This window comes from Equus caballus, chromosome 3 (genome assembly GCF_041296265.1).
Source record: "Equus caballus isolate H_3958 breed thoroughbred chromosome 3, TB-T2T, whole genome shotgun sequence".
NCBI classification, from domain to species: Eukaryota; Metazoa; Chordata; class Mammalia; order Perissodactyla; family Equidae; genus Equus; species Equus caballus.
In genome coordinates this window covers 25,087,698-25,101,493 of record NC_091686.1, presented here as the reverse complement: position 1 = coordinate 25,101,493, position 13,796 = coordinate 25,087,698, and the positions used below count along the sequence as shown (strand labels likewise).

The window sequence follows — 13,796 nt, the reverse complement described above, 5'->3', positions numbered from 1 at the left end:
TGTAGATGTTCAAAGCATCACTATTCGTAATAACCAAAAAGTGGAACCAACCCACATGTCCATCAACTGACTAATGGATAAACAAAATGTGGTGTATCCCTAGAACGCAATATTATTTGGTCATAAAAAATAATGATGTATTGATACATGCTACAACACGGATCAAGCTTGGCGATGCCAAGTGAAAGAAGCCAGTCACAAAGATCACATATTCTGTTTTCATCTCTATGAAATGTCCAAAATAGGAAAGTCTGCAGAGATAAAAGGTAGATTCATGGTTGACTATGGCTTGGGTAGGGGTAAGCGGGAAATGGGGTGTGTCTGCCAAATGGGTACTAGTTTCTTTTTGGGGTGATGGAAATGTTCTAAAATTGATTGTGGTGATGGTTGCACAACTCTGTAATATACTAAAATGACTAAACATACTAAACTATGATTAGATTGTATACTTTAAACAGGTTAATTGTACAGCGTGTGAATTATACCTCATAAAGCCGTTACCAAAAAGACAATATCAAGTTACACCAGCCAAGTTTGTTTTAGAGTTCTGAAGCAACAAATATTCTCAAGCATATGCAAACTCAGGATACGGAACACTCATGAGTCTTTCTGGAGGAAAAAACAGAAAACATCAACTATCTGACAAGGCAATCCAAGGAGAAATAAATAAAAATAGAAATCATTCAAGAATAGAGAGGCTCTGATGATACGATAGTGGGTAGCATTAAAAAATAACCAGGGGCCAGCCTGGTGGTATAGTGGTTAAGTTCACATGCTCTGCTTCAGCTGCCCAGGGTTCACAGGTTCAGATGCCAGGCACAGACCTAGCACTGCTCTTCAGGCCACACTGTGGCAGCATCCCGCATGAAGTAGAGGAAGATTGGCACAGATGTCAGCTCAGGGACAATCATCCTCACAAATAAATAAATCAATAACCAGCCATACAAATAATAGGAAAGCTAGCAAAAGATGGGATGTGGAAGGAGAAAAAGAAGAGAGGAAAAATGAGCACTAATTTCCCCATTTTTCACAATAGATCAATACTATCTAATATTTAAAACTGAGTTTAATATAAAACCTACAGACTGTAACCTTTAAAAATCGTTATAATCTTTATTTTAAGTTTAGCAGCATCTTTCAAGTTGAATATACATTTATTAGATAAATAAATAATATAAAACAATTCCTTTGGCTTCAATCCAGTTTCTTCTTTCTAAATTTCAGTTAAAGTTTTTCAAATTTATTTCTAAATCTCTCTTTCTATTCTTTTATCTAGGGCAGAGGTTCTCAACCTGGGGCAACTTTGCACCGCAGGGGACATTTGGCAATTTCTGGAGACATATTTGGTTGTCACAACTGGGGGAAGAGAGCTGCATCTAGTGGGCAGAGAGCAGGGATACTGCTAAAAGGCCTACAATGCACAGGACCGCCCCCGACCATAACAAGGAATTATCCAGCCCAATGTCAAGAGTGTGAGGTTGGGAGACCGTGCACAAGAGGTATCTAGAAATGTCTGGAATAATATTCACTGGTGTTAATCACCATTTCTGAGTTGTGTAACTCCTGGTGATTATTATACTCTTTTCTTTGACATTTCTGTATATCTTAAACTTTTATAATGACTCTATCAATTAAGTCATTATTATTTCAGATTTAAAACAATGAATAAAAACATGAAAAATGTGCATCAACTTGTCACAAAAGGATATTATGGTAGTTCTAAGAATTATCAGGATTCTCAGTCTCAGAAAAACGGAAATCTTTTGAAAGTGTTAGAATTTTCTTCCCTCACACTTGTGAAGTTTCTTGACTACCAATTATTAATAACGTAAGTCTCTTCAAAATAATAGAAAACAAAACGAAGCAAAATACGCCACAAAATATTTTTTCTCCAAGAAGTAGAAAGTGTTCCAGTTTTAGAAAGGCATTTTATTATTAAAAGAGTGAAAATTGGGGCCGGCCCAGGGGAGTATTTTGGTTAAGTTCATGCACTCTGCTTCAGTGGCCTGGGGTTTGCAGATTCGGATCCTGGGTGTGGACCTAGCACCACTAGTCAAGCCACGCTGTGGATGCGTCCCACAGAAAATGAAGGAAGACTGGCACAGACCTTAGCACAGGGCCAATCTTCCTCACTAAATAAAGAAATAAGTAGATAGATAGATAAATAAATAAATAAATAAAATTCAAAAATAAAGAGTGAAAAGAAAAGTATTAAGTAAAATCATGTGCTTATTTGAAAGCAAGCCCAAGTGTACTGACGAGAAATGGCTCCGGTGGAAGTGGGTGCTCTTTCTACTATGTAATTAATCAGAATAAGTCTTTTAATAGAATCTAAACTCCTTTCATTAAAGGTATATACTTTCTTATCATTTAATTGTTTATGCAATCAAAAACTTATTCCTGTCTCTTATCAATGATTCACTAGCTATAAGTTTCTCGAGCTGTATATGACGGATCATTCTCAGTCTTTCATAAAGGGCTATTTATTGATTACCTTTCATGTAACAGTGATGTACCAGGTGCTAGGAACACAACAATAAATGAGCAATGGACCTTCTCTTGAGAGGCTCGATAATAATTAAAAGTCAGTATGAGAAATATATATTTGTAATATGTTCAGCATTCTTTGAAAGTGTAGACTAAGTTCTCTAGAGACCTGTGCAAGCTTCACGGAGGAAGAGTTTGAATCTGAGTGTGAAAGGTTTCAGTAAAAGGATGGGGGAGATTTTTCAGATGAAGGAAGAAAGCAAGTGAAGAGGCAATGGAGCCTGATGCCATCAGTGGCCCATGCATTTTCTTCATGCCGCAAGATCTGCAGAAGCAGAGGAATGTCCCTGTAATGTCTTCCTAATGAATGTCGAAAAAAAAAATTTAGGGGCTGGCCCAGTGGTGTAATGGTTAAATTCACATGCTCCACTTCAGTGGTCTGGGGTTCACAGGTTCGGATCCCAAGCACAGACCTACACACTGCTCATCAAGCCATGCTGTGGCAGCATCCCACATACAAAATGGAGGAAGACTGGCACAAATGTTAGCTCAGGGACAATCTTCCTCAAGCAAAAAAAGAAAGATTGGCAACAGATGTTAGCCCCGGGTCAATCTTCCTTACCAAAAAAAAAGAAAAGAAAAGAAAATTCAGTCCTGTGTGTCAATACTGGACTTCTGGTCTTTCTCCTTAGCACTTGGGGAGAGTTCTGAAGATGCTACAACTAGAGTTGGCATGCTTTCCAGGTACTTCTTACACAGGCCAAAGTTGAGGAATTATTGGGCCAGAAGACTTCTGATGGTACCTCAAAAATGAAGATGCTCCCACTGTTCCTGGGAGAGTGAGCAGACAGGAAAGTACATAAGTGAGCCCTCCCAGTTATAATCTTTCTGTTAACTGGTAAACCCAGATGTTTTCTCTTGATTCTTTCCTTTGACTCTTTTTGTTTCTAAAGTCAGTATAAATCAGAAATATATTCAGTAGGATTCTAGGAGTGTCCTGGAGAATACCCATGTTACTAAAATTTTTACTGTTTTATGAGTTTTCATCTGGTATTTTTTTAATGACCCAATTTTAAAATTAAGCAATTACCATCCTTGGTTAAAAAAAAGTACCATCCTAGTGAGTAATGTTGATAGAGGGGGAGGCTATGCATGTGGAGGGGCAGGGGGTATATGAGAAATCTCTGTGCTTTCCTCTGGACGTCGTTGTAAATCTAAAACTGCTCTAAAAAGAAGTCTTAAAAAAATTAAGGAACCATAAATAACTATTCATACTATCATTGAGTTTTGGGGGGTTTTCTAAGTCAGATGTGTTGAAGGGTAATTTAAATGTAGTAAAACTAGCCTTTTTTGTGTGTATAGCTCTACGAATTTTGACAAACACATAAAGCCACAAAGCCACCACGACACTCAAGATATAGAACACTTTCTTCAGCTGTGTCTCTTTGTAAAATTCCTCTCGCCTTGAAGCCATTGGCAATAGAGATCCTTTTTCTGTTCCTATGGTTTTCCCTTTTGCAGAATATCTCAGAAAGTGAATCATCCAGCCTGTGGCCTTTTAAGTCAAGCTTCTTTCACTTAGCGTAATGCATCTGAGATTCATCCATGTGTTGCACGTATCAGTATTCCATTTCTTTTTATTGTTTATTGGTATTCCACCATATAGTGTGGATACACCACCATAAGATGGAAAATTTATGCATTCAGTAGTCGATGGGCATCTGGGTGGTTTCCAGTTTTAGGAACTATGAATAAAGCCAATATAAATCTTTGCATACAGGTATTTCATTTCTCTTAGTAAATACCCAGGATTTAGATTGTTGGGTCATATGGTAAATGTGTGTTTAACTTTATAAAAAACTGCCAAACTGGCCATACCATTTTGCATTTGCACCAGCAATTTATGAAAGTTCCAGTTGCTCTGCAGCCTCAGCATTTGGTATTGTCAGAGGTTTTTTTGTTTTATTTTGGTTTTTATTTTATAATTTTAGCCACTCTGACAGTTGTATGTTGGTATCTCACTGTGTTATTTTGCATTTCCCTAATGACTAATGTGTTGTGCATCTTTTATGTGCTTATTTGAAATCTGTATATTTTCTCTGATGAAACGTATGTGCAAATCTTTTGCCCATTTGTTAATTTGAATTTTTTTAATGATTGCACTGTGAGAGAGCTCTTTATATATTCTGAATACTAGCTTTTATCAGAAATGTATTTTGCACATATTTTCTCTCACTTTGTGACTTTTCTATTTTCCTAACAGTGTCATTTTAAAAGCAAAAGTTTCTATTTTCGGTAAAATCCAATTTATTTATTTTTTTAATTTATGGATCATGCTTTTGGTGTTATATCCAAGAACTCTATGCCTAACACTAAGATTTTCTACTATATTTTCTTAGAGAAGTTTTATAGTTCGTGGGTTTACATTTAAGTCTGTGATCAATCTTGAGTTAATTTTTGTATGTAGTTTGAATTATGGGTTGAGATTCTTCTCTTTTTTTGCAAATGGATTCTAATTATACTCCAGCACTGTTTGTTGAAAAGGATTATCCTTTCTCCACTGACTTGTATTGGTAGCTTTGTCCAAAATCAATTGACCATATATATGTGAACCTATTTCTGGGCTTTCAACTCTATTGCATTAATCTATTTGTCTGTCTCTGTGTCAATATTATACTGTTTTGAATTCCATAGTTTTGAAATGTCTTAAAATCAGGCAGTGTAAGTCTCCAACTTTGTTTTTATTTTTCAAAGGTTTTAACTATTCTAGGCTCTTTGCTTTTCCATATACATTTTAGAATAAGTTTGCCAATTTCTATAAAAAAAAACCTCCTGGGTTTTGATTGGTATGTATTCATTCTGTGTACCAATTGGGGAAAACTGACATCTTAACAACATCAAGTCTTTGAATGCAGAATCAGAGTTTTTTATTTCGTTCTTCTTTAATTATTTCTCATCAGTGTTTTGTAATTTTGTTATATTTATACCAAAGTATTTCATATTTTTGGTACTATTGTAAAAGGTACTTTTAAAATTTCAATTTACAGTTTTTCATTATGAGCATATGAAATATAATTAATTTTTATATATTGACCTTGCATACTATGACCTTGCTAAACATTTTTTTTTAATAAATTCTTAAGGATTTTCTACCTGGAAAACGATGTCATCTGTAAATAGAGATATTTTCTGCCTTTCTGACCTATATCCCTTGAATTCCTTTTCTTGACTTATTACATATGCTAGGACTACCAGTATGATCCCGAATAGGAGAGGTCATAGTAGACATCCTTGTCTTAATCCTAATCTCAGAGGGAAAGCATGTAAGTCTTTGGCTATTCAGTATCATTTTAGTTGTCATATTTTCATAGATACCTATTAAAACATTGAGAAAGATCTCTTTAGTTCCTAGTTTGCTTAGGTTTCATCATAAATAAGATGTTGAATTCTACTATTTAGTTTTCACATATCTTTTCAAAAAATTTATTTCCATATTCACAAATTAATCAAGACAACAATATTTACTAAGTTTTGCTAAGTTTGCAGCACAACTTTAAACACAACTTTATCATTCATATCTTCAGTGTTTTAGGTAAAACACCTAATGATGTTTTCCATGATTTCTGACATCAAGCAATAATAGCAGCAGCAACACAGAATTTCAGACACACCTAGATATTTTTTTTAAATGATAGATGGACTTGAAAAAACAACGTTAATTAATTAGAGGGAAGCTCATGTCTGGTACTAGCACGTCTCACACTCATTTTTGTTTATTTGCCCTGCTTTCTCAAAGCTTGTCTTCTTTCCTAGAAAAATATGGCTAAATACAAAATTTTCAACGTCTCTATTTTGTGTGATAAAACCAAAATATGTTTTTTGTTCTTATCTTTCCATTTTTATGTGCCAAGAAAATCTAAAAATTCCTTGTCCTGATGAATGGTGCTAGCATCCTTATTGTCTCAGCAAGTGGTACTAGCAGCTTTATTCAAATCAGAAAGCTGGAGCCCATCCTCACACTGTCACCTCACTCCCCGTCTAAATCACACTGAATTGATGTCTCTAGTTGAGCCCCTTCTTAACGCCCCATGCCAACTATGGCCTAGTTCAAGCCCTCAGCATTTGTCCTTGTTCTACATCAAAGGTCACTTTGCTGGTCTGTAAATTTATAACTGGTCTTGACACTTGCAGTTGGATCATGAAGATAAAGCGATTTCTCAGCCTTAAATTATTCAATGTTCCAGTCCTAATGCCTTCAGATAATGTCCACATACCTTTCCTCTGCTTATAAGCCCCATTGTGCATGATCCCATATCTAGAATCCCCGTATCTACCCAGTCTATCTTACTTGGAAAGGAAAAAAAGAAATGTGCCTAGGGTATTGCACATTTCCCACACAGAGAAAAGGGAACATTCATTGTTCTGCAGCCATTGCTCTTCTGACTCAGAAAATACAAAAGAGCCCCTTGTGTAGAAAACTGTCCCATGACCTCATGTGAGGATAATCCTCAACCCTAAAATAGATGGAGGAGACAAGAAGGCCAAGGAAAGATCTCATCGACTGTTTCATTAAAATGTCAGAGATTAATTAGCAGGTCTTTAGATACTCAAACTATTTGTAACTTCTTATTCCTGGTGTTGTTCCCCTCCTCCTGCGTCCCCACAGTCACAAAGTTTAATGCTCTAGCTTCTCAGCCTCAACACTATTGACATTTTGGACCAGACAATCCTTTCTTATAGAGAGCTGTCTTGTGCAATGTAGGATACTTTGCAGGAAAGAAACTCTAAGGGATAGAGTTGGTAGTGACCTCAGGCAAGGCAGACCAGTCCCCCAGGGATTATGGCAAATGGAATAAGGGGGTTGGAGGAAGCCAGCCTGGCTCCCTGAAGGGTTAAGATCAGACCAGCAGTGAAAAGTGCATGTGACGTACAGAACAATTTCTCTACAGTCACACAAAATCGTTGCACTCCCCTGGATGCATCCTGAGTTTACAACCTCATCTCTTTGCCCATAATTTTTCTCTCTATGAAATATCCTATGTCATCTTCATGAGCTTGTGTAAGGCCTACTGGCAGAACAGGAAGTCGAGATGATAAAGATTGGGGATGGTGGGTATAACGGCAGACAGTTTTTTACAACGTACGTATAAATTTTTATAGGCCAGTATCATCTTTGCTTTTTAACAAAGCAACTTCTGCTATGTATTTCCATAAATCCACTGCATTGTCAGATCATCTCTTCCTCTGTTGAGCCCCTAGAATAAAATTTTATTTTAGGGTATATTTTTAATGTAAATAAATATTCCTTCTATTTCCATTTTTAAGTTCTGGAAATAACTAAAAGTATAAATGATTAACACGTCAGTCTCTAACCTAACCGATTTCACAGAGGTTCTGAATGGATACATATGCTCATTTCATTCCCTGCTGAAAATACATATTTTCTATGAAACTATATTGGAATTTTAAATTTCTAGTTTACAGTGTTAATACATTGAATATACAAAACAGCATGTCTCATTGATTTAGAGTAAACACACATACGCAAGCTGAAAAAAAAGTAAGATTAAAAGTTGAAATACATTTGATTAAACTGACATTTGATTCTATTGATGTTTTAATTTCACCCCAGGCTCAAGAGTAGGAAACTAAGATACATTAACATTGAGTCCTTCCGGTATGGATAATGGCATGTAGAAATTTAGAAATGCTGGAATGTATTTATGAACCAATCCAATCGAGATGCTTAGTGGTTTCTTTCTCACAGAATTGTAACACTGTTTCCCACCACAGCGTTAATCACATATAGGTACTTGATTTGTGCACTGACTAAAAGAACTATTTCAGGCATTGCTTATGAGTTTTCACAATAGAAGTCTGATTAATTATTACATAATAGAAACATGATTCTTAAGTGACAGCACTTTCCTCAGACATGTATACAACACATTGCTACCACTTACTGTCTCCCCGGCAGAGTAGAGGCCCCAGTTTATAAGCTGCTTCAGAATGCGGTCGGCCTGTGTCTGTAATCACTATCTTAGTTACTGGCAGATGTTCTTTATAAGAAAGGAATCCAGTGTCATTGGTCCTAAAAAACAGTAACAACAAATTCTTAAAATTACTCTGATTAATATAATTATAAAATAAACAATAGTCTTTATTGCATTTCAAACCCAAGATGTTCCGAGCTATATTTGCACACACAAAGGAGTAAGGATCAAATTACTCATCTGGGGCCAGCCCAGTGGCTCAGCGGTTAAGTTTGCACGTTCCACTTTTGTGGCCCGGGGGTTCACTGGTTCGGATCCCAGGTTCGGACCTACACACTGCCTGTCAAGCCAAGCTGTGGCAGGCGTCCCACATGAAATAGAGAAAGATGGGCACAGACGTTAGCTCAGGGCCAGTCTTCCTCAGCAAAAAAAGGAGGATTGGCAGCAGATGTTAGATCAGGGTTAATCTTCCTCAAAAAAAAAATTGCTCATCTGAGCATATAAAAATATGGCAGCATTTTAATGTCTCTTGTGGACAGTATATGGTTGGTCATTTTTAAATCCAGTTGGTCATTTTCTACCTTTTAAATGGAATGGTTAATCCACTACCATTTAGTGTAATGATCAATACTGTGTTTTTAGATCTACCATTTTGGTATTTCCTATTTTCTCCCCAAAGGGTTTCTTGTATTTCTGCTTTCCTTTTCCTGCCTCCTCTTGGTTTTCTCCATATGTTTTAAGTTCAATTTTATTTTTTTATTTACCTTTTAGTTATATTTCTGTTTATTGTATTCTAATGGTTGCTTTATGAATTGCAAAATGCATCCTTAATTCATCACAGTCTATTTAGATTTTATGTTTTATTACTTAATATAAAATGTCAGAAGCCTACTCAGGATAATTTTTTAAACCTCCCCCAACACACACCTGTTCTTTGTTCTATTGTTGTAATATATTTTAAATCTAGATGTTATAAACTTTATAGTACAATTAAACAGTGAATTTTAATTTATTTTTAAATTAAGAAAAGAATTTAAACACTGGCTTTTATATTTACTAGCATATTCATGATTTCCAGCGCTCTTCATTCCTTCTGAAGATCTGAGTTTTCATCTGGTATTATTTCTCCTTAGCCTGAAGAATTTCTGTTAGTATTTCTTATGGTGCAGTTCTGTTGGCAACAAATTCTCTCACATTTGTTTAAGCTGAAAAGAATTTTATTTCACCTTCATTTTTGAAGTATATTTTTGTTCAATATAGAATTCTAGACTGACATTGCTTTCTCTTTCAGCATATGAAAGATATCTTTCCATTGTCTTTGACCTGTGCTTCCAATGAGAGGTCAGCCTTCATCGAGTGTTCCTGTTCCCCTGTATGAAACGTGTTCCACCAAATCCACCCAGCCTGGCTGCTTTCAAAACATTTATCCTTATCTTTGGTTTTTAGCAATTTGAACAATAAGAAAGGTGCGCTTTTCTCTGTTTTTATTCTGCTTGAGATCCTCTGAGTATCTGAAATCTGCACACTGAAGTTCTATTAGTTATTACCCCAAAACTTAGTGACTTGAAACAATATTTATGATCTACAGTTCTGACGTGTCAGGAATCTGGGCACAGCTTCATGGGATCCTCCGCTTTACGGCCTCTCCCAAGGCTACAATCAAAATTTGGCAAGGACTGCAGCCATCTCAGTACTTGACTGGGGAAGGATCTGCTTCCAAACTCACTCCTGTGGTTGTTGGCCGTATTCTGTTCTTTGTTAGTTGTTGCACTGAGGGCCTCAGTTATTCACTGGCTGCTGGATAAAGGTCACCCTCAATTCCTTGCCACATGGCCGTTTTCCCAGGACAGCTCAAAACATGGTAGTTTGCTTTATCAAAACAAGAAAGCTAGAAGAGTTAGAGAGAGAGTTGCAAACAAGTCAGAAGTCACAATCTTTTGTAACCTAATCTGGAAGTGATAACATCATCTTTACCATATTCTATTCATTAGAAGCAAATCACAAGGTCCAGGCAACCCTCAAGGGGAGGAAATTACACAATATTGTCCATAACACGCAGTTATTATCAGGGGCCATTTTGGAGACTTGTCTATTAAACAAATTTGAGAAATTTTCAGCCGTTGTTTCATCAATTTTTTTCTTTTTGCCTCATTTTATTTCCTGTCCTTCAGAGACTCCAATTTCTTGCCTGTTAAATCATTGATATGTTCCCACAATCCGCAAAGGTTCTGTTAATTTTTCCTTCCATCCTTTTCTTCTCTCCTTTGTTCTTCAGCTTGAATGATTTCTGATAAGCCATCTCCAGGTTCATTGAAGACTTCTTCTGCTATTTCCTATGAGGTCCAGTCCATGCAGTGACTTTTTCACTTCAGATGTTGTACTCTCCTATTCTAAAATTTACAATTGCTTCTTTCATGTAGTTCTCAACTATCTGCTTAGAATACCCCCTGTTCACTTGTGATTATTTTTACCTTTAAACCTGTAGGCATGTTTATAACAGTTGCTTTAAAATTTGTGTGTGCTAATCAAACACCAGTGTCCCAGGGTCACTTGTAATAACTGCTTTTATTTTCTTGACTTTGCGTCAGAGTTTGCTCTTTTTTGGAATATGTAATAACTGTTATGATGTTCTGAATATTATGGGTGACACATCGTAGATACTCTGGATTCTGTTACTGTTCTCTGAAGACTGTTTTCGCTTTCGCAGGCAGTTAAATCACGACCTTATCACCATAAACTGTGGAGGCCTGGTTTCACAATTCCTTAGGTGGGCCTGTGTCAGTCTCGCTCTTAGTTTCCAATCATATTCATTTCTGGGACATAATCTTTGCTGTAAAGACAGGGACCTTCTGTCATTTCTAAGGGAAGCTGAGAGTTTCACAAAGCCCATCTCAATTAGTAAGACCTAAACTCCAAATTCTGTCTCTCCTTTGGTAGCAGCCTCTGAAATCTCTGTATGACTTGTTCAGTTTCCCAGCTGTATCTCTCTGCTTGGTTCCTAGAAATCTCCCCTGTGCACATGCAGTTCAGGGCTCCACTGAGGATCAGAGGGGAGTTGATATAGTGGATTCACCCCAAGTGTTTTTCTTCTGTCTGAGACCTCCACTCCCCCCTCAATTTCCAGTTACTCTGGCAGCCCCAAACTCTGTCCTCTGTACCTCAAGCCGAAAAACAATGTAGTATTTTCTTTCAGTTTTAGTTACTCTGCAACATGTGGTCTGGTGAGTACCCTTAAGGAAAAAGGCATATAAACATATATCACCCACTTGGGTTCCCTTCTTTCACGGGTGAAAGGCCACCAACTCTGGTAGTTTTTGTCTACATTTGGCTGTTCTCCACTTACTTCAAGTAGATGTTTTTCTAAATGTATTTTCTGGGATTATAAATGTTATCTGAGGAAGGCCAGCTCTATGCAAGCTGCTGCACCGTAAGTAGAATTTAATATAAGAAATTTCAAAATCTTATTTTTAAAAGTTATTTTTGATTAATAATATGTAATGGAGACACTGGAGAGTTATTGGTGATTAGTTTAGGTATTTTTGTCTGTTAAGCATTGCTATTAACATTTTAGTCACTTTTTAAAATATAATATTACTGTGTAGACATTTTCTGTGAAGGCAGTGAGAAAGAGTGCCTTCCAAAGGGAGTAGAAATTTTGAAAAATTGGAGTCTGAGTAAGAGAGACAATATTCTTCACATCAAACATGTAACACTAAAAGTATAGTTATGACTCCATATAGAAGCCTCCTTCTAGGATATTCTAAAAGAATCTGTCTTTTGATACAGCATAGTCTTGATGTTTGCCAAATAAATAAATGGAATATCATACAATTCAAAATGTGAGCTCAATTAACAGCAAACTGATGACTGGAATTAATGTACATTCTGTAACCAAATCAATCATATTTACATCTAGATGGACTATTAATATTTTAAAAAATTATTTTTATGTACAGATCCAGTTGCTTAATGATGTAAGAGATATATATGGTATGTTGAAACATGAATATGAAAATTTAAAAATATTTCCACTTCATAAATAAATAAAATCAATGTACATTCCAACTCTAGTCTCAATATAATAAATATCTTTCTTAATTTTTCAAAAGAAAACATATGCATAAGACTTCTCTTCTACCTAGAAGAATAATTCAAGCTCATTTCAAATCCCTAAATGTTATAGATTTCCTTTTTTAAAATACGATAAACAGACCATTAGTTCTTTGTGGTGTGATTTGTCCTTTAAGAAAATAAAAGAGCTACATGTTCAAATAACTGTGGGAAATTCTATGTTTCCATCTTTAAAGATTTTATAGGCAGGTTATTGAAGAAATGTGTTTTAGTAGTTAGAGGCTATAAATATATTTTGAGAATAACAGAATTCTTAATTGCACTTCATTTTAAAGAGAATGATAATTGGCTTACAATGAAGAGGAAACATGAAACAGATGCCTCTATTTCATCATATTACAAAAATAAAACGTACATGATTCATGGTCCATCACAAAAAAATTTAAATAAAAAGACATTGGTCTTAACATTTAAGATTCAAATTGATTATAACATATTTCATCAAAACATACTTTTATCTAAATTCTCCACTGTACTCATCTGTTCAGTATTTGCCTAGCTATATACGTTTTGAGTGATTCATTAAAAAAAATAAACTATTTTGCATAAGGAAATCATCTGGAAATCACCATTCGTTCCGGTCAGCATCACAGTTGCAGTAATACTGAGAATCAATGCAGTGCCCCTCTAATCCACAAGTACATTTTTGAGGATCAGGCAAAGAACCTCCCCAATAAGTTTGTGTTTCATTGGTCCTTCCAACCCACCAGCTCAGAGGGGTTCCATCTGAAAGACAAATGTGAGAAATGTGACATCTTCATTATGGCCCACTGCCATCCATCCAAGAATAATGCCCTTCCATCCCCAATCATTAAAAAGAATAACAGGAGAAAGAGACAGAAACGTTGATTTAATGTAGTGATATTCCAAACACTATAATTGATGGCATTTCCTTAAGAAAGCTTTTTAAAAAATATTTTATTTAAGCTTAAATGATTGATATATTTTTCTTTGAGTAGAAAAGAAATCAGCAGTTCCTATTTAATTCAGGCATGATACTAAAAAATGTATTGAGAGCAATTCACATATGTAATTTCCTTAAAAATAATTTTTGAAAAAGGAGGCATCAAAATACAAACCACAGTAATTAACATATCAGAAACAAAACTGATTTGAGATTGTGGAAATGCCCATTAAAACATGTGGAATGTTATGTAAAGTCACTGATTTATCTCAATATATTTA

The 13,796-nt window shown here is 35.7% G+C and overlaps 1 protein-coding gene across 2 annotated transcripts in view; it reads right to left on the bottom strand.

Moving 5' to 3' along the window:
- Positions 1–13,796, bottom strand: part of CNTNAP4 (contactin associated protein family member 4) — a 263,864-nt gene that overhangs the window by 65,563 nt on the left and 184,505 nt on the right. For both annotated transcript variants that reach the window (XM_001501663.5, XM_023637349.2), the window contains exons 14-15: positions 13,181–13,337; positions 8,451–8,578 (exon numbers count right to left, since the gene is read on the bottom strand). In XM_001501663.5, the coding sequence (XP_001501713.2) occupies positions 8,451–8,578; positions 13,181–13,337 (285 nt within the window). The remainder of the gene's footprint in view (positions 1–8,450; positions 8,579–13,180; positions 13,338–13,796) is intronic.